The 24,561-nt window shown below is 40.4% G+C and overlaps 2 protein-coding genes across 2 annotated transcripts; both read right to left on the bottom strand.

The window, feature by feature from the left end:
• Positions 1–1,501: 1,501 nt before the first annotated feature.
• fgf21 (fibroblast growth factor 21) lies at positions 1,502–2,481 on the bottom strand (the record flags this gene model as incomplete). The annotated part of the gene is made up of 4 exons (XM_079182674.1): positions 1,502–1,792; positions 1,881–1,984; positions 2,115–2,192; positions 2,334–2,481. The coding sequence occupies 4 exons, from the start codon at positions 2,479–2,481 to the stop codon at positions 1,502–1,504; spliced, it is 621 nt and encodes a 206-aa protein (XP_079038800.1).
• Positions 2,482–6,697: 4,216 nt separating this feature from the next.
• On the bottom strand, positions 6,698–23,064 carry LOC306713084 (liprin-alpha-3-like; the record flags this gene model as incomplete). The annotated part of the gene is made up of 30 exons (XM_079182657.1): positions 6,698–6,744; positions 7,377–7,539; positions 8,021–8,089; positions 8,260–8,435; positions 8,561–8,658; positions 8,781–8,956; positions 9,998–10,024; positions 10,522–10,584; positions 10,708–10,908; positions 11,080–11,161; positions 11,458–11,554; positions 11,673–11,821; positions 11,932–12,071; positions 12,178–12,421; positions 12,575–12,765; positions 12,855–12,999; positions 13,435–13,511; positions 13,680–13,742; positions 13,843–13,974; positions 14,090–14,173; positions 14,421–14,555; positions 14,758–14,851; positions 15,561–15,613; positions 15,971–16,063; positions 17,099–17,227; positions 17,419–17,478; positions 17,584–17,658; positions 19,712–19,876; positions 20,330–20,431; positions 22,732–23,064. 30 exons carry the CDS (start codon positions 23,062–23,064, stop codon positions 6,698–6,700), a joined length of 3,663 nt encoding a protein of 1,220 aa, XP_079038783.1.
• Positions 23,065–24,561: the final 1,497 nt, after the last annotated feature.

Genomic DNA, 24,561 nt, shown 5'->3' with positions numbered 1-24,561 from the left:
GCTGTTATAAGTAGCTTCCAATAATGTTGTCCTCAGTTTCACTGGAACACATTAGACTTTCCACAACATCACAGTGATGACCCATGGAAAGTATGTGTACTAAAGTAACATTGCTTGTGTAAATGGATTCAATTATGTGTTTTTTTATGTTGTTTTAGTTTGTGTTAATTGAACTCTCCGTGAAGGGTAAATGAATTAAGATAAACTATTTGCAGAATAACAAACCTATAAACGTACCACCTGTGCAGATTACCAATCAAGCAGCACTGAGAATGTATATCTTAAGATCAAATAAAATAAATAGGATTTAAAAAAAGGAATTTTTCAACCTTAAAATAACAATTTGTATATCAAAAACTCACCGTGTGTTATTTTGAATTTTTGAGGAAAACTTTTTTTTCCAGGGAATCCAGGCAAGTTCATCAAATGGCCAATTGAGGGTGGCTCTAAAAGTGAGTCAATCATCTAGACCTACATGTTTAAAATGCCCAACTATATACGGCACATGTTTACAGCCTGGTACAAATAACAGTACGGTACACAGATACATTTTGATACAACTCACTCTTTAAATGATATTAAGGCTTAGCTGTCTGCTCTGCTGCGTCACCTGGTCCACCTCTAGGCCCAGTTTTGGATCAACAGGGAGTTAGTCTGTGTTGTCACTGCCAAGATGGCGACGGCCGGAGCCACCCACTTTGAGCTAACATTCGTAAAACTTTGACCATTCGGTACATTTTTTATCTTCTAATAAGAGACCGAAATATTACGATTAGGATCAATAATAAACATTGTTGTTTAACCATTCCAGGAGTTGTTTACAGAACCCAACCCAACTATGTATGACATCATGAAACAAAGACATGCTCTGTTGTTTCAATATCACCTTTACAGAAAATACAGATTTTGTATATTAGACGCACTGCTCAAACATACGACTCTAATGACCATACACCAAGACGAGCGGTTCAGAGAAGCTGGACTATTTTCCATCATTACTTATTTGTCCACCAGAGAGCGCTCCCGCTGTCACAATATTCATCCCGCTTGCTCACTCCTCCACCATGAGAGCTCTGATCATTGGCCTTCCTCATTAATGGATCCTTCTTGGTTTGTTTAATTGTTTCACTGACTGTCTGTATCATTGCATGACAGATTCAGACAAACAAAAGTGAAATTTATACCATGTTTATTTTCATTCAGAACTTCTCTCTAGTCTGATAAACATAAGTAGTACAAACACTGTCCGTTTCTCACGCAGACACAAACATGCTCTCAAAGCACTGACTGTGAAATCCCAGAATTCATGAGTTCGTTTTTAAATAGCCATTAGAAATACACCACAAACACAATAAATAAATAAGTTACAATAATACTGTATGTTCATGAGAAACAAGTTGAGAACTAAAAGCTGCTAATTTCACAACAAAATCAGGTCCCTGATCAATAAAAAAAAATACTTCACATATTAAGTTACAGATCGCTACAATTTTCATTTTCTTTACTTGTCCACTGAGAACTGAGGACTGACCACAGTATTCAGACCCATTCCAAGGACATCATCAGAGTCCACGTTGAAATGTCTCTGGTTGTTTGGTGGCTGTTCAGACACACTCTCCGCCGCCAAAGTAATCCTAAGTGGTAGGAACCGAGTGAAGGGGACTGTGTGTCGATCTGGGGAATGTCTTGATGCCAGAGACAGAGGAAATCCGTTGTGCGAGGAAAGGAAACGGGTGTATCCATCTGCCAGCAGCAGTTCTTTGAAGGTGCAGTCGGCCTCTGAGTACTGCCCCTAAAAGGATGAACAGATAGTAAACCCGTCAGTGACGTCAGGAAGGATGGAGACTTTAGGAAAATAAAGTTCTCTTTGCTTACTGTACCTGCCCACTCAAACGACCCCCACTGTCCATGCAGAGAAACAGAGATGATGACAGTCCCTTGATGACTACATGGCCTGATTTAACTGATTTCAGCTCCAGCACACCTGAAAGCACAGAAACATAAATAGACCTCAAATTATCCAGTGTGTTGTGTGAATGTTTTTGAAAGGAACATATCCTAAACTGAGCCCACACATATGCTTTCTGTTCCTGATTTATCTCACAAATACTCACTGTCAGTGGTCTGAGCATCGCTGCCCGACACGCTCCCATCCGGAGTCATCTGTAGATACATCCCCCTTCTGTGATTATCTGCAACGAGAAGAAAGACAGAAATCTGCGTTATTAAGAATGTAAGGTCTTTAAAGAGCAGCACTATCTGATTATTATCTACATATTTGCATTCATTATATTATTAAATGATTAAAATGACAAGTAGGCTTTTAAAAATACCTGTGTAGAGGTGAACCTCTCTGACTTGAGTATCGAAGGATAAAAGTGGGTTGGAGTCAGTGAGATAAAATGATAGAGAGAAAGGAATTGGGATGATGAAGAGAAAAGAAGACAGGTAAGAGAAAGAGCTGCATGGAAACAAAAACATTTGGAAAAAAAGATTCAGGAACATAAAAAAGGAATTAAAAAAAAAGTAGCAATAGCTTATCAAATAAATAGGAAATATATTGCTCTGTAGGAGTGAGGTCTTTTCTATCAGGAGCAAGTTTTGTGCCCTTTATAAAGGAGTTTGTAGAAGGAGGTCCAACTTCCTGAGCGTATGAGTCAGATGTTTCTGCATAATGAATCTGTGATTTAATGCAGAGAGGATGACCTGTGTTTAAACACTATGTATGGGCTTCTTCCTGTCGCTTACAGTAAGAGTTGGCCGTAAAGTTGGGCGTTTGGGAATCAGATGGGATAAAATTCCTCCAGGCCAACTAACACATAAAACAAGTATGAATTCATTTTATGTTTCCTAATGTTTCCATTTTTTTAATTTTTTTTAATTTGATTTAAGTAATCAAGGTATGTATTACTGAGATTTTTGTAAAGAAAAAATAAGATACCTCTCCATACCTCAATTGCTTTTTATTTTTATTTCAAAACTTTTAGTACAGACACCTCGTTTTGACTCGGGATTTGTTCACAAATTATGCTTTGTCATGTGTGGACAAAAAAAACGTGAAAGTTACTCAGGGTGCTTTTCCATTCTGGCCTCCACTTAAAAAATATACAAATTTCACAACTACAAGAAGATGTAACACAAACACATCTCTCTGCGTCATCTGCTAAACAAATTAGTAGTAGAGTAGAAGAGACTGGGGATCGCAGTGTTTATCTTATTTTGGTGCGTGTGTTTGAAGGAGAGAATGGGGGAAACGGTGGGTGAAACGGATTCACAAGTGTTTATGTGACTGCAGCTGTGCGGTCACCAGAGAGGCCGCACGTCAGCTCGTAAACTCACGAGTTAAGAAACCCATTGCGTCACTCAGGAACCATGTTTCATTTCACTGGTGATGTTACTCAGTTCATCCAAATCGTTGTAGTTTTTACATCCAGAACAGAGTATGAAAGCTACATCAGATAGCGTTAACATTTTATTACACCACCAAAGTCTCCTTTCATTTACAATATCTTCACTGAGCTTCCAAACTGTTAACAGTGTCACATCAGAGAAAGTATTGTGGCGCCATTATTATGAATGGCTCATCCGTGACATCATAATTAAAATAAAAACTTTATTTGTGTAAAGATAAAGAAGCTTGGCCGGACACGTCTCCGGATGTTGAAATGAAATATAAACAGAATGGAAGTCATAAACACTGAAAAACGTCCCTTCGTGTTTATGTTGCGCTCATTATATATTTGTTACTGAGTGTCATGTGGGCCTCATGCTTGCCCTTCACTGTAAAACTATATATATATATCTATATATATATATAGATATATATAAACGTATCCTGCTTTCTGATCTATTCTATTCTAAATGGGACCATAATTTACTAAATGGACATGATGCTGTATTGAAGAAGACTTGAAACTAGCAACTGAGACGATAAACACATGTTCCCAATGTCTACTGAGTTAATAAATCAAGTAAGAAGTCATTTTCTCATTGACTTCCATACAATCTCACTTCTTTTTGCAACCAGAGATGTCACCTCCTTCCGCATTGGCTTCACTTGCCGAAGTTTGACTAACTCCTAGAAAATATCCTCATACTAGGTAACTGTATTGAAATTATGAATGAATTAATGACAAAATAAATGGAAATGAAATGAAAATTTCTTTTGGTGCACATCCATTTCATACACCAAGGTTGGTTTGAATGTGTGCAACATGGTTCAACTTGAAATGAATGCAACTCAAAATTGGCTATTTAACTGTAAATTCTACAAAACTTTATTATTGTATTTTTTATTTTTTTACTTTAACCGTCAGTTATGTTACATGTTAAGACAGGTGCTTTTATTTGTCACACACGTAGACGTGCTATCTTAATGTCACCATCTGGGAAGAAGAGGGACGTTATACAGACCAACCGAAAGATCATCTTCAGCAGCAGAACGGTTCGAGACGTGGACATCAAGAAGAGGAAAGGTCGACCTGAGAACACCACCGTCTGTACACAGCTGGAAACTGAAGGGATCCAATGTAATGATTGATATATTTGAAAGGTTGTGTGTCTGTGATGTGTTATTTGTGTCTCCGTCCTCCAGAAAACGCTGAAGGAACAGCTGGAGAACCATGGTGAGATCATCAGAAGTAGCTCAGCTGCCTCTATGACAAGATCTAAGACAAGCAGAGGATTCTGCACGAACTCAAGGTAAGGAAATAGTATATTTCCTGCTATAATAACTGCTATTTAAGGAATAGTAAATAGCAGTGGTGGGCCGTCAGGGCCTGCAAGGCCTTCTCTGCTGGCCTAAACACAATCACGAAGTTATAGCTATTTTATAATTTCATAATTTTTCTTAAATACACTACATGTATTATAATTTATAAAAACATTTTTCCCATTATCTTATTTTCTCATTGCACAGCTACTGTCTTCCTCAGTTGCTCTGCTTCCAGTGCAGCTTGTTATCAGTAGTTCCAAATGTGGAATTCTCTGGAACAAAGTGTCATCTTCCGGCTGGAACTTTTTTACACCCAACAGATACATCTCTAATTTGTTCAACAGAGTCTCGAGTCCTTCACAGTGCGAAGCTTTTACTTTTTGGTGCAACAGCGTTGCCATTGCAAGGCGGTCAGTCGGCCCATATTGCGTCATGGTCATAGTGCCATCTATTGACCGAAGGAAGTCAGCCTATGTGACAAATATCATCAGATTTACATGAAATTGACATGGTGTGCGGCTTTTGTCATAAACAGCAACATGCCATTTAATTAGTACAACCCTGTAAATTACTCCCTTGCTGCAGTTTAACACTAACGTATTCAAACTGAAGATGACAGTTCTAAGCATTTCAATGGTTCATCTGAAAGATGACTGATACCTCCATCCCTGCCCATTACAGCCACTTATCTTCGTCATTGTGAGGGGAAACTGCAAATAACTCCTTCAGTTAGCGTTTTACAGGTATGTTTTTTAATTACAGCTTTTACAATCATTATTACCATATTATATTCAATTATCATCACTACTCTCCAATAATAGGAATTTAAATCATAACACTCTTTTCAAAATGTACACATACAAGTAGCATATCTTTAATGTCCATAATTTAAAACATATTTCCTTTTTCAACCTAAAATGAAATTACAGTCAGTCTTAAAACTAAGTATGAAATGAACATACAGTTTAATACACACACACATACATACTGTACATACATACATACACCAGCAGTTATCAATAAAAAATGATAAAAATAAAATAGACACATTTTACAAAGTCCTGACCCAAGCGTTCACATCATTAGATGATTGATATCATGATGTTCACTCTAAAATGGTTGATTTCGGCATGCATATTAACACAAATGCTTAATTCTTTTTTTTCCCACTTTAAACAGGATTTTGTCATAAAGCACTTTGCTAATTGTCTCATTGTCCGTCTTATTCACATTTGTGCATCTCATGTCTGTTATGGCTTAAGAACATACATTTAATTTCCCCCTGTGTACAGTCATATTCTCCCTTTGAACCACACGTTCCCCAAACTCAAATGTATTGTGTATTTTTACTAGCCAGAGTATGTTCTATTATCAGTCTAAATCATAGTAAGGTCACCTGAAATGATGTGTGACGGGGTATCTTGCACTCGATCTCAACAGGAATGCAGTTTTACATTTTAAAAACTATAAATTCATTGTGTCAATATTGCCATCTCACACTCAAAAACAGAATATGTATTCACAATAGGTGATGGTCACTTTCTACAGGCCACTTTCTACAGAGTCAAACAGCATCATGCCACAACTATGGATCAAGATGGGGTGAGAGAGAGAGCGAGAGAGAGAGAGAGAAAGAGAGAGAGAGAGATATGGATTAACAAACATTCACTCATTATTGTATCATTTTTTAAGAAATCATTTACTCAGTGTCTTTGATTCTTTGAGAAATCTCACTCAAATGGTGTTGATCATCTTCTAGTGTCCATTTTTTATTTTGATCCTTCGGGCTTTTTCTCCAAAAATGTGTTTTTTCCCCCATGGATTAGGATGGAGGTGGGGCTCTACAAAATGGAATAAAACACACAAGAACCATGAAAGCTCCTGCAGAGATGAGATGTTTGATTTGGTGTTCACACGAGCTATATTTAGCTACAGATACAATCATCAGTGAGGGTGTTTTTTCTCACCTGGTGTGCTTATCTTTTAACAAGAATATGTTCTCACGGACCCCGACTCTCCTCTCGGACCTACTGACAGAGAAAAGAGGTAATTAGTAAATACAACTCACTGTGGAACTATGAGACAAGCAGACCTAAATCAGTGCAGTAGTTAAAACTTGATCACACAAAAAACACTGTAAAACTGTGGTTTTGATTGCATATATCTTGCCTGTAGTTCAGATGGCTTCTTTAGCTCTAGTGTTGAGATTTGCTACTGAAAGCTCATGGTATGCTTGCTGAAGAAATTCTTTTTAATAACTTTGTACGAGTAAAATGACAGGTTTGTAGGAAAACAAAAAAACTATTCTATCTTTGGACTGGGATGAAATCACCACTGATTCGCACAATGGACTCCAACGACAATAAATACTGCAAAGTTATTTGTGTTGTTTGCAGAAATTGTTTCCAATTCGCGTTTTGTTCTTTTGGCCTTATTTATCCTCCATGCTAAATTTTAACATTCAGTACCATCTTCTGCTGAGTGTCTGCATCATACATTTTTCATTTAAATATTTTGACTTTTGTTTGTTAGTATATAGTGTGACTAGTTTAACATTTTACAATGCATTTTCTTTAAACAGGAAGGAACCACTGTGTAATGCCTGATCCTGGGAGTCTGTCTTGTTCATTTAGAGGCTGTGAGCTGCTGTGAGTCTCCTCACCTTCACTCTGGACTTTTCTCAGAGTGACGGAGGGGGTTGAGATGGCGGAGGCACGGAAGTTGGCAGGTAATGTTTCTGAGGAGTCAGAAGTCACGCCGCGGAGGTCCTTCTCTCTGAACATCTTCCTCCATGATGGTGACCGTGTAAAGGTTTTCATGCCATCCTGTAGAAACAAAAAAAACACCATGCTCAATGGAGGATATCTATTTCATGGTCATATTCATTATGCATTAGCGGTGTTAACACAAACTAGTATTTGACAAAGCAGGTGTTGTTGTAACAATATACCACAGTTGTAAAAGTTTTTAATCCTACAAGCTGTTACTAAGCAATTAGCCGTGGTGTAAACACAGCTGAACCACTTTGGCATGCCAACAATTCGACAGCAGTGGTACATGCAGTGTTGCCATGGCTCTCTTTATAAGAAAAACAGATGTTTAAGTCTGCTTTTTTACCATCGAAAGGAAATTAACCTGTCATGACACATATTTAACAAAGGGCCAGAATAGAAAAGTTTGGATCAAAGGCTCCATTGTCAAGTAACAAAGTTTTAGCCACGGTGGTTACAATCATCACACATTCCCGCCTCCTGGCAGGAGTGATTATCTGGAGTGATTTTCGACTGACAGTCTGCTTTGTCATACCTCATCTGGCCTCCTATCTGTTCCCATGGAGATGAGAGCATTGTACTCCTTCTCTAGGAGCTGCCTCGCCTGCAAAGGATAGACAAACAGAGTTTTAAGATCATAATTAACGTTAAAGATTAGGATTATCTTGGCATTAGGCAAACAGAAGGTGCGGCGATGACAATTTCTGACAACAGTTGTGGGATCACTGCTCTGTGTCTACAAGTTGAGAATAATGGTGGTGTGCGGTGGAGTACCTGTGTGTTCGGGTTGGGTATCTGGAGGAGGAGGGCCAAGTCAGTGTAGTCAAAGGTGTCATCTAGCGCCAGGAGAGCCCCATGCACCCCGCTTTCTAATAGGTTGTCAGCAAACTCTTTCAGACCGATAGACTGCACCCAACACATCACTCGCTCATTGGACCACACCATCACATCTGCGATGAAGGACACAAAATGCACTCATCACCAGGGCACTAAAGACCAAAAAGCATGAGTAAGTGTTTGCTTTGATATCATGTCATGAGGAGAAGATTTGAGTATTAAAGACGAGAGGCCTCACCTTGGTTATGGTGTTGACTCTCATCCCTCCTCCTCTCCAGCTCCTTCCTGTCATAGTTCAAGCGCTTCAAGCACATGATACCATAATGAAGACTCACCCTGTAAGTGAGATGGACACATTGCTCTAATTTCCATCCAAGCTGGTAGATACATATACACCGAAGAAGAGGGTACAAAGAAGAAGTAGAGAGATAATTTGTGTAAACGTCTGACTTTCAGACCTGTGGAAACTGTCCACCATCTTCAGCTGGCCCCTCAGTTCTTTCTTGGTGAGGTGATCAAGCATACGGGCGTCCACCAGTGACTCCATGAAGTAGGAGCGGTACTGGGGCAGACCCAGGCTGGGCAGCCATTCGTTTCCCACCCACTCGTGGTTCATGTCCCCATAGGCCAGGATCTGGAGGACAGAGGTGAGGTGTGGGTGAGTATATTCAATAAAACATAAAGTCCCTTTGTCCTCAGCTGTCTCTCCTGTGCATTCTAGATACATTACAGTTGTAATGATACATTAAAGTTGTAATGTATCTAGCTCGCTAGAAAGCAATAATTAAACTATAAGCTAAAAGGGCAAATATAAAGATCTCTGCTGGTACCTTTTTAGGGATATTCATAATTTCTATACTGTATGTTAGAGTTAGACAGGAAGGATGTGTTATGACAGATTGGTACCACTTTCTAGCAAGGCACTCTTTTCAAAGGGTTTATAGTGTTTTAAAGGGTTTGAACACCCAGCCTGTAATGGACTCTTCAACCACTTACCTACTGAAAAAGGGCTACAGGGTATCTGGACCAGAAATACATTCATTAAGAACTTAGTAACATCGACCACTTACGTACAGTCAATTTGAGGGACTTCCATGTGCATTAAAGCAGGATCTAAAAATAGGAAACATTTTCTACAGACTGACAACCCTAACGTTGCTATAAAGCATGAGCAACGTTTAGGTGAGTGTTTCCAATTTAATACTCAGATTCAGGCACAAAGTCACTGCTGAGGAAAAGCCTTAATAATTCAAATGTTGGTTGTTCTCTGTGCTGGTCCCAGACCCTTCTGGTTTTCATTTTAGACATTTGATGAGGGACAGATTTACCTTCAACCGACTGGAAACCGGCTGAGAGGATGAGGAACAATGGAGTTCACGCAATTTGCCAGATTGGTTGCCTGGGTCCACTTAGAAAATTCTGTCTCATATCAGGAAACCAGTTTCCATCAGTGTAAGGGAATCATAGATTACTTAGGCATGCTATCTGACAGATCACATTTGGGGTTGTTTTTGGCATTAATAGTGTTTGTTACTCAATAATTAATGTTTGTGGATAGTTTTCATATTTATTCAGGTCCCAAAGTGTTATCCTGAGTATTGAAATAGGTTCCTCTTGACCTAATACAAGACTAGTTCAATATTTGTAAAAGAAAAACTCACTGCCAAAAACTCACCTGGTCCCAGCTGAACTCCTTCTGCTCCTTGTGTTTCAGGAAGAGAAGAAATGGAAGAGAAAAGGGATAGAGAGTTGCAAAGGGGAGGAAAGTTCACCAAGGGGTAGTGTGTTTTTGTTTGTGTGTGTGTGTGTGTGTGTGTGTGTGGGTGTGTGTTACGGTGAATCAGAGTCAAGACAGAACGGAGAAGAAAAAAGGGGAAGGCAGAGGGAAGAAAAGTTTTGTTAGTGTGTGAGAATTAGTTGGAAAAACACTACATCAAAACAGATTTTGAGGGAATAGTAAGGGAAAGGTGTAGCCAAACATGCCTAATCAGAGACAAAGAAAAAGAAAGAAAAGCTTATCAATATGAGACCTTTGGTCAAATTGCTGAGAATTATGCCAAAACATAAACGCTGAATATTCTTTCATGGCAAAAACAGAAAATAATGTGTTTGTATCAGAACAGTTATTAAGGTGCACCGATAAACATCAATATCCTAAAATATTGAATTCTCTTTTGATATTAAATGTAATATTCTTACTGGCTTGGTGGCAGCAGTGAGAGACTCCATCTCGGCATGTGTCATCCAAATGTTACTGGTCGACTGTAATGAATAGTAAACAAATGGGTAAGTGAATCTGCGAATGTCTCGTCTGTGTGAGCACATGATTTATGAGCTGATCTAGAATCACATCATGCTTCTTTTTTTTTTTTTATTTAGTCTTACAGAGCGAGTGCTTGCAGGTGCAGATGGACTAGTGAGGGAGACCATTTCCTGGATGGCCAGACGGAGTTTGAGCCGGTGTAGAGGGTTGCTGATGCCGATCTCCCGCTGGATCTCTGTATCCGACAGGTTAGCCATGATGGCGCCGCTCTTCACGTTGGCACGACATGCTGCTACATACCATGCAGGCATCCCTACCCACAACTGGATGAACAGAAGAGAAGATGTGAACGGCAAGACTCAAAATAAATATGCAGGAGGCCAAAAAACAATGTTTAAGAGTAACTTTTGTATTTGTTGCATACAGATTATGTAGCCCTAACCCTAACCTGACACCATTACTAAAATGAACGGTGACAGGGTGCCGTGACGTACCTCAAGCCACGTGACGACAGTCGGGCCATCCCATGAGGCGAAAGGCAGACCCTGACGACACGCTTCCTCTAACAGGTCATGTCTTGCAAGGAGAGTGGAAAACAGAAGTTTTGCAAAGGTAAATGTCTTCATATATCACTTTAACATTGTCTCCTTTATAAATAGAAAATCACATTGTACTTAAAATTTAAAATACCATAATATTTGTGCCTTGCAGCACCAGAAGGGCTTATATTTTTGAAATGATTGGCACCAGGGATATCATAGCTCCAGGCCAGGCCTGGTTAGTGCTGTGCTCTACAAGCGGCACCTGACTACAGGGGGGTTCAAAGATCTGTGAATATCATGAGAGGCGTGTGGAAAAATGACTGTTCTCACTTCTTTTTGCTGCGGCGGTCTTTCTCCACTGTTCCAGTCCCAAGTTTAGCCAGGCCTAACGGGTCAGCTGAACCGAGGTCGTCAGAAGGTGTGGAGGCTGGAAGGGTCGAAGGTTAAATATCATAATTATTTCATGAATCCACCTCACTGTTGATGATTACTTTGCTGTAAACAGATATATTTGTGAATGAGTAGTTTTCAATCTGTTCACGAACCCAGTGAGGAAGACTCGCGCCCATGTGCACCGATCCTCCCCTTTTCCTTTTTGCCAAAAAGACGACCAATAGACGACTTAATGCTTTTCTTTTTGCTGGCTTTGTGGAGGGAATCCTGGCTAGCAGTGGTAGAACCGTCAGCAGAGAGACTAAAAGAACAGATCAAGGGAAAACAGGAGGTGAAATCAACACAGACACCAAGCGTGTCTGAGGGCTATAGTTTGTTAATAAAGTATAGAGTAAACCTTCTTGAGAGTACCTGCGAAATTCACGGAGGTCATCGAGTCCTGCCCCCGGGTGAGTGTGTGTCATACGATCCAATCGTAGGGCTCGAGGAACAGAAGGAGCGTTGGAGTCAATCAGGGCAAGTGCTCTGCATTCTTCACCATCTTTGCTATTCTGCAGGGCGGAAGGAGTTGTGTGAATTAACACACAGGGTCTTCTTAAAACGATCCTCAGTTGAAGAAGCACATATGAGGCTTGTATCACAACTTCAACACAGTACCTGTCTGTCAGTCTCCCTGGCAGGGGAATGTGGCAGGCGGGGGGTGGAATGTCCAGAGCTGGGCGGTGATGGAGACGCCAACGTAGAGGAGGTGATGGAGGGAGTCATGTATCCCCTGCCGACGCTGTCACGTCCTCCCAGAGAGGAGGGGGGAAGAGGTGGGGCATCGAGGGCCACGCTGCTGACCCGGCTCTCAATCTCTTCTGCCCTCAGTTCGGTGCTTTCCTTTTCCTCTTGAATCAGCCTGAGAGAAAAGGAAAAAATATTTTTTTAAATATCAAGCTTTACTATCTTTATTCTATCAGAAAGCCTCACTCAACACCATTTTAAGTGTGGGTTAAAATATTGGTTGCCCAAATGGCTTTAGGATCGAAACTGTAATAGACCTAAAACTCACTTAATCTCCTTGTTGATGGCCTCCAGTTGCTCCTGTAGCATGATGGCCAACGTCTGTACATCTGTCTGTCCGCTGGGAGAGAGCAGCTCCGATCCGAACATAGTCTCTCTGTCGTCCTCATCGTCAGAGCAGCCTCCATCCCCACCCTCAAAACCGGGACCAAGCATACTGCCGCTGTCCCATTCTCCATACTGGAAAGAGGGGGAAAAAGTAGGAAATCATCATCCTAATAACAAATCATATCGTCAACATCATTATTATTGCAGCGTGAGATCGACACCTTGTTACTATCGTCTCTAGACGCCCCCCACCGGCCTCGGTGTGTTCGCCTGACCACCACCCCGGTGGAGGAGTTGCTGTAGCCGGACGGGAGCGAGCCTCCACCCTGAGGGTACCGCAGCTCCGAGGCGCTCCCTGGGAGAGATCTTCGAAAAAGGGTGGAGGGAAGTGAGCTCACGCTGCCCGCCCTATGGTGAGATCCAGAATGAATTTGTTATGTTAGTACTTGAAGATGACAAAGTCCCCATTTCCTGAGGGAACAATCGCGACATTATCACACAGACAGGTTTTTCCTGGAAATAAAAAAAAATGCGTTAAGAAATTGTATCAATATAAATAAAGCATATACATGTTAATTGCAGAAAAATACCCTCTAGGTATAGTATAAATAATTACTTTTTTTTAAATAGATTTTAGTGAAAGTACATGACAACTTAACAGGGGGGGTAAACAAATATTTGTGCTCAGAAAGGGCTGTGTACATAAAGTATCCCTTGGGAGACTTTGTTTTCATTTGGGCATTTACAAAATGTAGGACATAATGTATAAATAAATTCCCTTAAATGTTCAGTGTGGCTAACCTGGAATAAGAGCCAGGCCTGCCTCTTAGCTGATCCAGCTCCAGTTGGATTCGCTCCAGCTCGGCAAGGAGCTGTTCCTAAAGCACAGAGGGAAAAAGACATAACTTGCTTTTTTTTCCGAGGAACACATCATTTGTAAAACACCACGTCTCTTGTTAGTAGGGATAAGTGGAAAATTGTGACGCTGAATTAAAGGTACTCGCAGTACATGAGATTTAAATGATAACAGCTGAAAACGTGCATACCTTATTAGCTATAAGATCATCTTGGATTTTCTTCATATTGGACAGTTCCTCTGAAAGAGCATTCTAGCGGAGCAAAAGAATGAATATGCAATTTTTCACCCACTTTTTCTTATTTGTCATTATATCACAAATATTCTGCAGCACTAATTAGTCTCCTCGTTACCTTCTCCTCTAGTGCTGCCATTCTCTCTTTGAGGTGGAGCTGCAGTCTCTCATTGGACTCTGACAGAAGCTTGTCCACTGTATCTGAGAGGCGTTTGTTGTGTTCGTCATTCATCTTTTCCCTCTGCCTCGCCTAAAATGAAACAGCCATGAGAGAGGAGCTTAAGTTAGGAAAAAGGCAGACAACACACTCTAATATTGCTTAACATGGGAAATGTAGCCACGTAGAGAAAAATAAACGATGTTACCCTCTGTAGCTCTTGGTTCTTCTCTTCGAGTTGAGCTTCCATTTGCCGTAGTCGCTCCTCAAAGTTTCCATGGCGCTCCTCTGCCTAAATTAAAAGAAACATAATTTCTAGATGATCCTACAAGTCTTTTTCTGATGTATCAATGGACTTTTTGTTCAATAAGGCATGGTGATCTGATTATTTGATCAATAAAGGCTATGACAGCATATATGCAGTGTTGAGGCGACTGTAAAATGAACCCAATCTTTAAATGTTACTATCAGCACTGAATAATAATGTCAGGTTATCTGGTCAGGAGGGTACAGGATGGGAGTGCACAGACTCAAAATACCTTGTTGAGAGCAGCAACCCTTTGGGCAAGCTGGGCCTCGATCTCAGGCAGCGTCTCTGCCCTCTGTAGGGTCTGCTGGAGCTTCTGCTTGGCTTCATCCAGCCGTTCCTGTAGCTGTCTGTTCTTCTCTTCACTCTGGACACGCATACCAAAACACAAATGTACAGTATGTGTGATTGGAGGTCAAATAGACAATTTGTCTTACAACTAATATAACTGTTTAAGACGATGGCACTCGCATACCAGATACATTTTGGGATTTTTAAATACTACAATATAACTCCATCAGTAAGAGCTGATTTTACGTTATTTATGTATTATTTGAGCCACTCCTTACCTGTCTGTGTAGTGATTCCTTGCTTGCCAGCTCATTTTCCAGCTTGTCTTTGATATCATGGAGAGAAGTCGCCTCCCTCTGGGCGCTGAGGTACCTGCATTCAACACCAAGACAACGTTGAATTATTAGAGCTGCAGTTCTTAGCCAACACAAAAATATATATGTGATTATACGCAAGGGCGGGAATTGATTTGTTCACTAAAATACCACCAAACGTCTGTCTTCTTATTGTCCAATCGCCAACATCCAGATGGGAGAAGCTCTGAGTTAATCAAAATGTAAAAATGCTCATCTGGGTTTCCTTCAATTATAACTGCGCTCACAGCATTTAAGCTTAATGTGAATTGCCGACTTTTTTTTGTCCTTCAGGCAACATAGAAGCAGCTCTAATGTTCGTGCCTGCACACACTAGTCAGGGCTGGCTCCTCTGCATTTCCAGGAAAACAATTTATTATCGTTATATTTTGCAGCAGTTAATAGAAGAAAAAAAAATGTGATTCAAACTACTAATTTCTGACGTCAAATCCTTGCTTTCCAACAAACTGTCTGCCACAAAGTCAGCTTTTTTGCTTATCGCTCACAGCTGCTGTCTTAGTGAGAATGTAATGCAAATGGTATTGTGTAAAACAACCTTACTATATAAAGGACACATTTGCAACACATTTCCAGGCAACAGGTGAAACATATGGTCCTTTTGCTATATTTATTACAGCTGATGTCTGAAATTCTGGTTCCAAATGAAAAAGAAGGTGTGAGTCCTCAGTAAAACTAAGAATAGATTCCTTAAACACAGCAAATGTTACCTGCGTTCGAGTGTTGTAATCCTTTCCTCCATGTCCTCCCTTTGGCAAAGGGCCTAGAGGAGGAAGCAAAAATGTATCGTGAAACAAGATGATTTGCAATTTAGGCTTTCATTATATAGACGAGATAACAGTTCTTATTACTCATTTATATGAGTGGCCAGGTAAGAGAAAGAGGAGAACATTAGAATGTGTCGATGGCCTGCATACAGTAGGTGAAACATTTAAATACTGTAGGGGTCCACTTAAAATGTTGTCTGCATTTATTTTAGACTTCTGTATCTGCAGTTACGCCATGAACAAAATAAATCAACCTCATAACACATGACCTTTGTGTTCAAATATACTTGGAGCCCAAGGAATTAAGGGAGCTAAGGGTCTTGGCCAGGAAGAGACAGATTGGCCCTACAGACCTCTTTCACTTCCCTTTGGAGCTTCTGATTGGCCTCCTCTGACTTCGTCACCTCCCTCCTGGCGGCCGCAAGCTGTTCCTCTATTTCCCCAACCTGACGTGACACCACAAAGGGACACAAGATGACACAGATTGAACCTACATGAGTCAGTGTTAACTGCCACAGCACCAAGTGTAAATAGACACGACAAGTGATTCATTGCAAATGTCTGTCTGGTTAATGTAAGACTCTTAAAAAGCATCACTGACATAAGTGTAACATGTTGGGAGTCTGATGCGTCTAGCACTCAGTAAACTGGAGGCAGAATGTGCTTCTTTTCAGTTTTCTATTAAATCCTTTTATCAGCTGACCAGACGGTCGAACAATTTATCAGTTTGGCTATCTTGACCTAAATACTTGTGACCCATTACACATGTCGGACATGATTAAACTGATTAACTAAATTCAAGTGGTGTCTTATTGTGAACAATTCAGTAAAACAATGGCTATTTGAAGCAGATGCAATAGATTAACTGGCCACAAGAGGGAAGAAGGAGACAAGGAGACAAACTGTACATAGCTCCCCTCCTTCTTGGGATATACTGTTGGAAATACTTGTGTAACTCTACTAAAAGGAGTACACAAAATATATTTTTTTAATAATAGCAAGTGTTACAATATATGCACTCTTAACCCAGCACATAGACTTGTATTTCTATGCTTGAGAAGACCTTTACTGACTATATCTAGTCTTCAGTGCTAACAAAACCCTATTCTTAAAGGAACAGTTGGACATTTTGGTAAATGCGCTTATTTATTTCTTTGCTGAGACTTTTATGAGAAAATCAATATCACTTTGGTCAAGTGTGCTGATTGTTACAGGAATAGTTATCGTTAGCTAGCTATTATCATGCTGTTTCCAGTCTTAATGCTAAGCTAAGCTAAACGGCTGCTGGCTGTAGTAAATATAAAGCTACAGCCAGCAGCCGTTTAGCTTAGCTTAGCATTAAGACTGGAAACAGCGGGAAATAGCAAAGCTGGTTCTGCGCAAAAGCCAAAGTGTAATATAGGTTGTGGTTCCCAAAATGATAATTTGCACAAATGTCATACTGGTCAACACTAAACAGATACACAGAAATATACACTCACCTGCCGGCACATGAGTGCCAGCCTCTCCCTCAGCTGGGAGAGTTCAGCTCTCTGCCTCTCAATCTCTCCTTCTCGCTGTCTCTCCAACTCGCTATCCTCCAGGCCAGTGGACGGACCATTGGGTAGTCGCTGGAATGATGATAATATAAAAAAAAGAAATGAGAGTGATGAAGAAAGATAACAAGTTGATGTTGTAGCAGAAATAAAAGACATGAATAGGTAATTCTTTAAGTTAACATACATTTACTTATACTGACATTCTGGACGCTAACACATACACAAAAACAACTGGAACCAACATGCAAAAAACCCTCCCTTACATCTTTCCCGCCGTCCACCCCTTGTTGACGTCTTTTAATTTGGTCTCTTAAAGTGATTACCTAGAAAAGGAGAGACGAAATGGACAAACAGATGATACGAATGAGTGTTGTTGCTTCACACCGAGCATCCTCGAGACCCAGAACATCTTTAGCATTGAACTTTACCTCTTGAGATGATGCCGTAAGTTGGTCCTCTAACAAGGACACCCGCTCGAGGGCCACGCGGAGCCTCTCACGAACCTATGGAGTAGAGCAATGACCGTGCCCATCACTTAGTTTAGAAATTACGATTGAAGCTGCATGTGTGTTGACTAAACGGATCTCCTCCAACTCCCTAAAGTAACTACAGTTTCTTGACCATCCTTCCCTGATAGAAAGAGCAAGAAAACATTACAAGGCGATGGAGTCATCAAACAGTTCATAAGAGGCCAAAACACTCACATCAGTACAGAATTTCTTGACAAAAGGTACATAAGGTATTTCTGTGCACTGCATTGTAATTTAGTTCATCCCACCTTTTGGTTGTGATCATCCTGATGAGACAGTCAATGAGGCTGATAGAATGTATTCACCTCTGCTTGTGTTTACGATCATTTTAATTTTGCAGTTTGCGAATGTGGAGTTGATTGTCAATACTTTGTATTCTACTGGATAGATTATAAGTATGGTATGGCATTATGTCATAAAAGCATGTAATGTTCTTTATGAAAAGATAAACTGCAAGTGTCAAATAAATGAATAAAAGAGTAAAAAGTGCAATATTTCCAACATTACCTCAAATGTAATCGAGTAGAAGTATAAAGTAGCATTAAGGAAGTAAGTAAAGTATGTCAAAATTATACTTAAAGCTACTACAAGGAACTTTAATTTTGTGTTGGTATTGGTGATCACTGTGGACAAAAGCGGTAGTGTTTTCGGCAACCAGAGTCCTATTTATTTTACTGCTGCAGGGTCTGACAGTCTGCCCTGTACAGTCCTGGTTCTGGTTCTCTCGTGCCTCCCTTCCCTTCAATAGCTTTCATTCTTAAATCTGGAATAACACATTTTTTGACCATTTGAGTACAGCAGAAACAAGAAACAACACAATACTGACATGTTGTACCAAATTTTAAATTAATATGGCTAACATGTTAACAAACAGCCTATTGATGTATGATACATAGATCTCTTTATACATCGATAATATGTATACATCCAGCAGATACAGAGCAACATTAGCATGAATTTTGCATTGTGTTTGTGGTCACCCGATGAATGTCCAGTCTCTCTCCTTTTGGCTCTGTTTTTTGGTCTCTACTGAGTCCTGAAGGCAATATCTGGTTCTTTAACTATTACAGTTTTTCTCCATTGTTTTACACACGTTTTCTGAAAGCATAACTCATATTTTCAGCACTCCACACACAAATCCAAAAACACACAGACTGAAGCTCTGCATTCAAAACAATGCTGTCTTCTCCAAATGGTATTTGGTGTTCAAATGACACATATGAACAGACATTTTTTGTAATATATATTTCGTATATATGTAATATACATATTTCTTGCAATACTGTACTGCAGTAATCATTGTGTGCTGTATTGATATGCAATACTACAATACTGTAATGATTTCTGGCCTACTGTGAACTTGCTGAAGTGTGGTTGTACTCTCTGCCCAGCCTCCCTTATCATTAGACTGGTCAACCAAAGTGGCCCTAATCTCAACAGATATTATGGCTTTCCTTGGCCACGCTCGTCTTCCTCCTCCCCATCCACATCTCTCACTCTTGCTATGCCTCTCTTCTATGTTGGCATCCATTGCTCCAAAACAGAAAAGCTCACCTGTGGCCCTTTTATTGCTAAAGCTCTGATTGCTAATTGAACAATCGTGCAACATATGAGGAGTCAGACCCGATGGTCGTAAAATGTAAGTTTGCCATTTTGAATGGCAGGGTGTTCCATGTGAACACAAGAGATATTGTTCATGAAGATTGGGCCAATGAAGAGAATTGTGGGTAGTTTTTTGAAAAAAGTGTGGTTTAGCAAAGCCGGAAATATGCTTGTACTTTAGCAGAATTGGTTTAGGTACATGAGTTACAAGGTGTGTTCATTGGGTTTTAAGTACCAGCATTAGTGCATAAATAATTGAGAAAAACTGTAAATACTTTACTCTGTTTACCAGCTAGCTGATAACTTGGTCTGTCTGTTTTTTTCAGCTGCTTCACTGAAAGAAGTTACCTTTTTTCTCCAAAATATCACATAGCAGTTTGATAAGGCCCTGATATACAATACAGAGGACACCAGTTTGACCCACCTTCTCATCCAGAGCCTTGTGGTGCTCAAACAGAGACTTGAGGGCCTTGAGGACTTCCACCTCACTGGAGACCCCCGCCGGGGACTGGGCTTGTCTTTTCACCACCGTCATCCTCAGACTGCGCTCGTGGCGGGATACCAGACACTCAAGGTGTTCCAGCAACAACTACAGGAGTGAGTGGGTTGAAGGGGAAGGAGACAGGAAGGTGGCAGGAGAATGCAAAGAGGTGAACAGAAAGAGAGAAAGGGAGTTTGAAGATGAGGAGAGCAAGACAGTAAGAGACAGAGAACAAGGTAAGAGAAGCGAGAGGGACAAGGAAGGTTCAGAGAAGATGCCGAGGAGTGAAGGGTTTGTAAGAGGGACAATGAGATAAAATTGTGAGGAGAGCACCTGGTTGCAAAAAGGGACAAGGAGTGAGTGGGAGAGATAAGGAAAGCAGATACGGACACAAAAAGGAGTCACAAAGAGAAAATGTGGAGTAGAAAGAGTAAAAGAAAGAGGAAAAAAAAAGACCAGAAGCAAATGAAAGTGTCACACCCACACAACCACAACGGGTGAGGAAGATAACACAGAGGCTGTTTCAGCTATAATAAGCAAAATGGCCGCTAAACATCTTACACGTGTGTTGTTTCTCTCCGCCTTGAGCTCAGCAATCTCCTCCTCCCTCTCCAGAAGCTGCTCCCGGCAAACGTTCAGGTCTTTAGTCAACACAGCAAACTCCTGTGGAACACACAAGCTGCGTTCAGGGGCAAAGAAAACAAACTGTTTAAATATATGGTTTTAATAGTTAAATGTAAGTGGTCCCTGCTCAGTTGCTTGAGCAGCCATGAGAGTTTAAAGGCACAAATAATAATTCAGGCCATATAAATCTAGTGACTGTGAAAATTAAATGGAGTTGGCTGCACTTATATGCGTAACCAACGCCTTCCCGAAACACACTGTGTTGAACACCTGAGACCAGGATGTAGGGAAATGTAGATGATGTAAACCTACATAACAATCGTGTAAATCACTGACACCGTTTCCACCACCACTCTCTCTCTCTCTCTCTCTCTCTCTCTCTCTCGCTCTCTCTCGCTCATATTTCTCTGTGAACTCGCATTCGTGGATGGATTACATCACACTGTTACACAATGGCTCTGCACTGGTGCACAAGAGAGACCCCCAAAAACACGCCATCGATATATCATTCACAACACCGCTGGGAATACATTTGCAACTCCTGCATAACGTTTTAAAGATAGCGTGTAGACACTGACTGATGAAACACTGATCCATGGTCAGTGATTTCTTTATGTCTCCATAAAACACTTTTGAAGCCCTCAAGTGTGAGACAATTGCTGTTTATGAGAATGACAATGATGTGCAGATGTTTACATTCAGGATTACCTGCCTTTTGACTCATAAACAGCTGAAAGTAGACATATGAAATTGAAATGTGTTTACATGGAGAATGGAAGAGAGACAGAGCCAGAAAGAGATCTATACAGATGGTTACACAGTAGGTCCATTGGCTCTCAGCCTTATGGGATTGTTTCTTGTTTGGATAGGGGTCAGCTTCTCAGTAGGCTTCTCTTGTCCCCATTATTGTTTCTTTTTTATTTAATCTCACTCTATCTGTATTAGCCTCCATTCATTTGAATTAATTTGCAGCTCTGCTCTATGGTGTACAAGGAAACTTGAGTTACATGGAAATACAATTTTTAAATGCGTTTCACTGCTGTTAGCAGCACAATGATTGAAAGGTTTTGTACACAATCATCATAAACACTTGCACATTCAAATGCAATTAAGTAATGTATCCCTTTAACAAATACTAACATTATGGAGTTTATAACATTTAACTCTTTGTTGAAGTAGCATCACAGAGATGTTTAGGGCTGCAACTAATGTTTATTTTCATTATCAATTGAGTAAACGATTAACAGTTAGTCTATCAAATGTGAAAAATTGCTAGTAGTTGCTGCCTTTTTTCTGTCAATCATTGTATTGATTAATTACCATTTGTTTCACCTCTAGAGGTGATAATTAATGTTAGTTTGGGTCTTGTTTTGTTGTCATCCTTAATATTTTAAGAGAAAATGGAGAGCAATATACTAAATTGTATTATACTTAGTGAACAGTGAATCTACTTCTTATAATGAGCAAACATGTGGAAGTGTTATGATAATGAGAGTAGCTCTGGTGACTCAATGTGCCACATGTCAAGTCCCTTTTCTGTCTCCTTTCATGTTTTAACATCAAAATTAGATCTAAAAATACCCTTCTGACTTAATGACAATGGCAATATCTCCTGGTATTAGATTCATACGGGATCAGTCGAGTCACAGACAACATTTATCAAAAAGCACAACATGTGCAGAAGGAATCTGACTGAATTTGATAAATTTGACACAAATTTGACAGATTTTAGAAGCTGGAGAAAACATAAATAGAAACAAAAGAGAAAGCTGTGTTAAAAATGTAGGATAAAATCTTCAAATTGCGGTTATTATTAATAAGCAATTTGTACCCAGAAAACTAAAGAGAATTCGTAGAAAATCAAGTACTCATTTAAATTAAGCTGAAGCCATTAACATATGAGCACTAACAACATGGTCGACTAACATAATAAAACCTGACCACACAATGAGAATAAATTGCGGATGCAACTTAGACTAAACAGCCAGAAGATGATAGGAACATAAACCCTCTGCATTAGTAGGAACAACATTAGTGAGGGAACCTCTGAAGATGCAGTGGGGGAGGTATTTAGCATCCACTTTCTAGCATCTCTCTGCATGAACCGTCACTGCAAAGGCTTACTGTCTCATGAGCTCGCTTCCCGATGACACACACTCAGAATAAAGCACTCGTACATAACCAGACACTGATAGCACAGAGGATAAACAATGTTCTCTCAAAAGGAAGAGTGTTCAACCTAACACACTTCTATCAGCCAAAAGTCATACTTTCACTTCCAAACAAGGCTGATTCCACATATGCACGGGATGTAAATACACACATACACACAGTTGTACCTGCGGCAGAGCAATAGTTAGCTGCCTCTGAAGTGACTCTTTTTCGTGGCCGAGCTCGCGGAGGCGGAGCTGAGCCGTGCCCAGGCAGTCCTGGGTCTCCCTCAGGTTCTCCAGGAGCCTCTCCCTCTCGGTCAGCATGTTGACCATTAGCGACTCCAGGTTCCCCGTGCTGCCTCCTTCGTCTCCTCCGCTTCTTGCCTCCCTCCCGCTGCCGCCTCCTCCTGCCATTGCACCCCCGGAGCCCCCGACTCCTGTCCCGGCAGGTGAGGAAGGGCCCCCACCAGTCCCACTTCGCCCATCCTCAGAAATGGTGGGCATCACCTCGCACATCATCATGAGACCGTGACGTGTGTGTCGAGTTAATAAAGAAAACTAAACTGGATTGTGCGTGCAAAAGGTCTGTCCTCGTGCCTTGGGTTTGTAAGAGCTCGTATTAAAAGTTTGATGTACAAAATATAAATCTTTACATCATCAGTTTTCCAAAAATATCATTCCTTTGGTTTGCATATTGTCCTCAGTTTATTGCCTTTATGTTATTTCTCCAGTACGTCTTTGCTCCCTTGTCGTCCTTTATAAAATCACAACCTGTATGGTATATGATCAGAATGCTTATGTGTTCCTGTGTTATGCAAGAGGAAGGAGTATCTACTGGGAAGCCCTGCTGTGGGTGGCTGGGATTGGTAAGGGTGAGGGAGGGAAGGGGATATGGAGAAGGAAGGGATAAAAGAGGGCCGATGCTCCTAAATTGTGTCCACGAGGCAGAGCTCCTCACAGCACCGGGGGTGAGAGCTGAAAAAGAGAGCAGGCATTGCATTAGATCCCCCTCAATAAACGTCAGTGTGCATGTAACAAATGAGAAAAGACAATGCAAGAGTGAGCTGGTAGTTTGAGAAATGTGCATGGAATTATTTGTGTTAAAGAAACACCATTTCTTATAAGGACATACATGTGTTTTCTTTTTTGTTGACAGTCAGAGGAAGGTTGATACCACTCTCATCTCATGCCTGTCTGTTAAATATAAGGCTACAGCCAGCAACCGGTTAGCTTAGCACAAAGACTAGAAACAGGCACGAGAAACAGCTAGCCCAGTTCTGTCAATAGAAATGTGCCTACCATCCCCTCTAATGCTCGCTAATTAATGTTGTATATGTTTGTTTAATCCATACATCTTTAAATGTGAAGTGTATAACTACAAGTTGTGGTGCCGGACTATTTCTTTGCCGGGAGCATTGACTTTATGAATACCTCAAAGTGACAATAAGACTTCAGCACAGTACCCCCGGAAAACTAAATACTGTTGCTTTTACTCTCAGTTAATGTTTTCTTTAAACAAATTGCATATAAAGTGTAAATTAGTGATAATTACAGGTGCTGGTCGGTGGCTTTTTTAACTGTTGGACAAAACCAGGATAGCTGTTTCCAGCTAAGCTAAGCTAAGCTAATCGACTGTGGGCTGTAGCCCATGAGTATATTCAACAGACGGATATGAGAGTGGTACAACCTTCCCATCTATCTCATTGCAGGAAAGGGAAAAGCGTATTTCCCAAAATGTCAAACTGTTGCTTTCAGGTATCAGTCACTATGATCTTGGTGAGATCAGTGTTGACTTCCGCACTGCTGAAGGTGTTAAAAAGATCATCTTAATGATTTAAGCAAGCGAACATTATTACATGATTACATTTCTTCTCATTCTCAGTTTTTCTTACAAAATAAATATGTCATTGAGATTCAACGTTGTGATTTCACTACATCAATCCTCCTTTCATCAGTTTTGTTATAAATTGTCTGCTTTTTTTTAAATTGCCTTTTTAACTGGATACGGTCTCTGTC

The sequence above is a fragment of the Pholis gunnellus genome (assembly GCF_910591455.1).
Source record: "Pholis gunnellus genome assembly, chromosome: 21".
In the NCBI taxonomy this organism is placed as follows: domain Eukaryota; kingdom Metazoa; phylum Chordata; class Actinopteri; order Perciformes; family Pholidae; genus Pholis; species Pholis gunnellus.
Note: the sequence above shows the minus strand (reverse complement) of the source record. Positions and strands in the feature narration are given on the sequence as shown.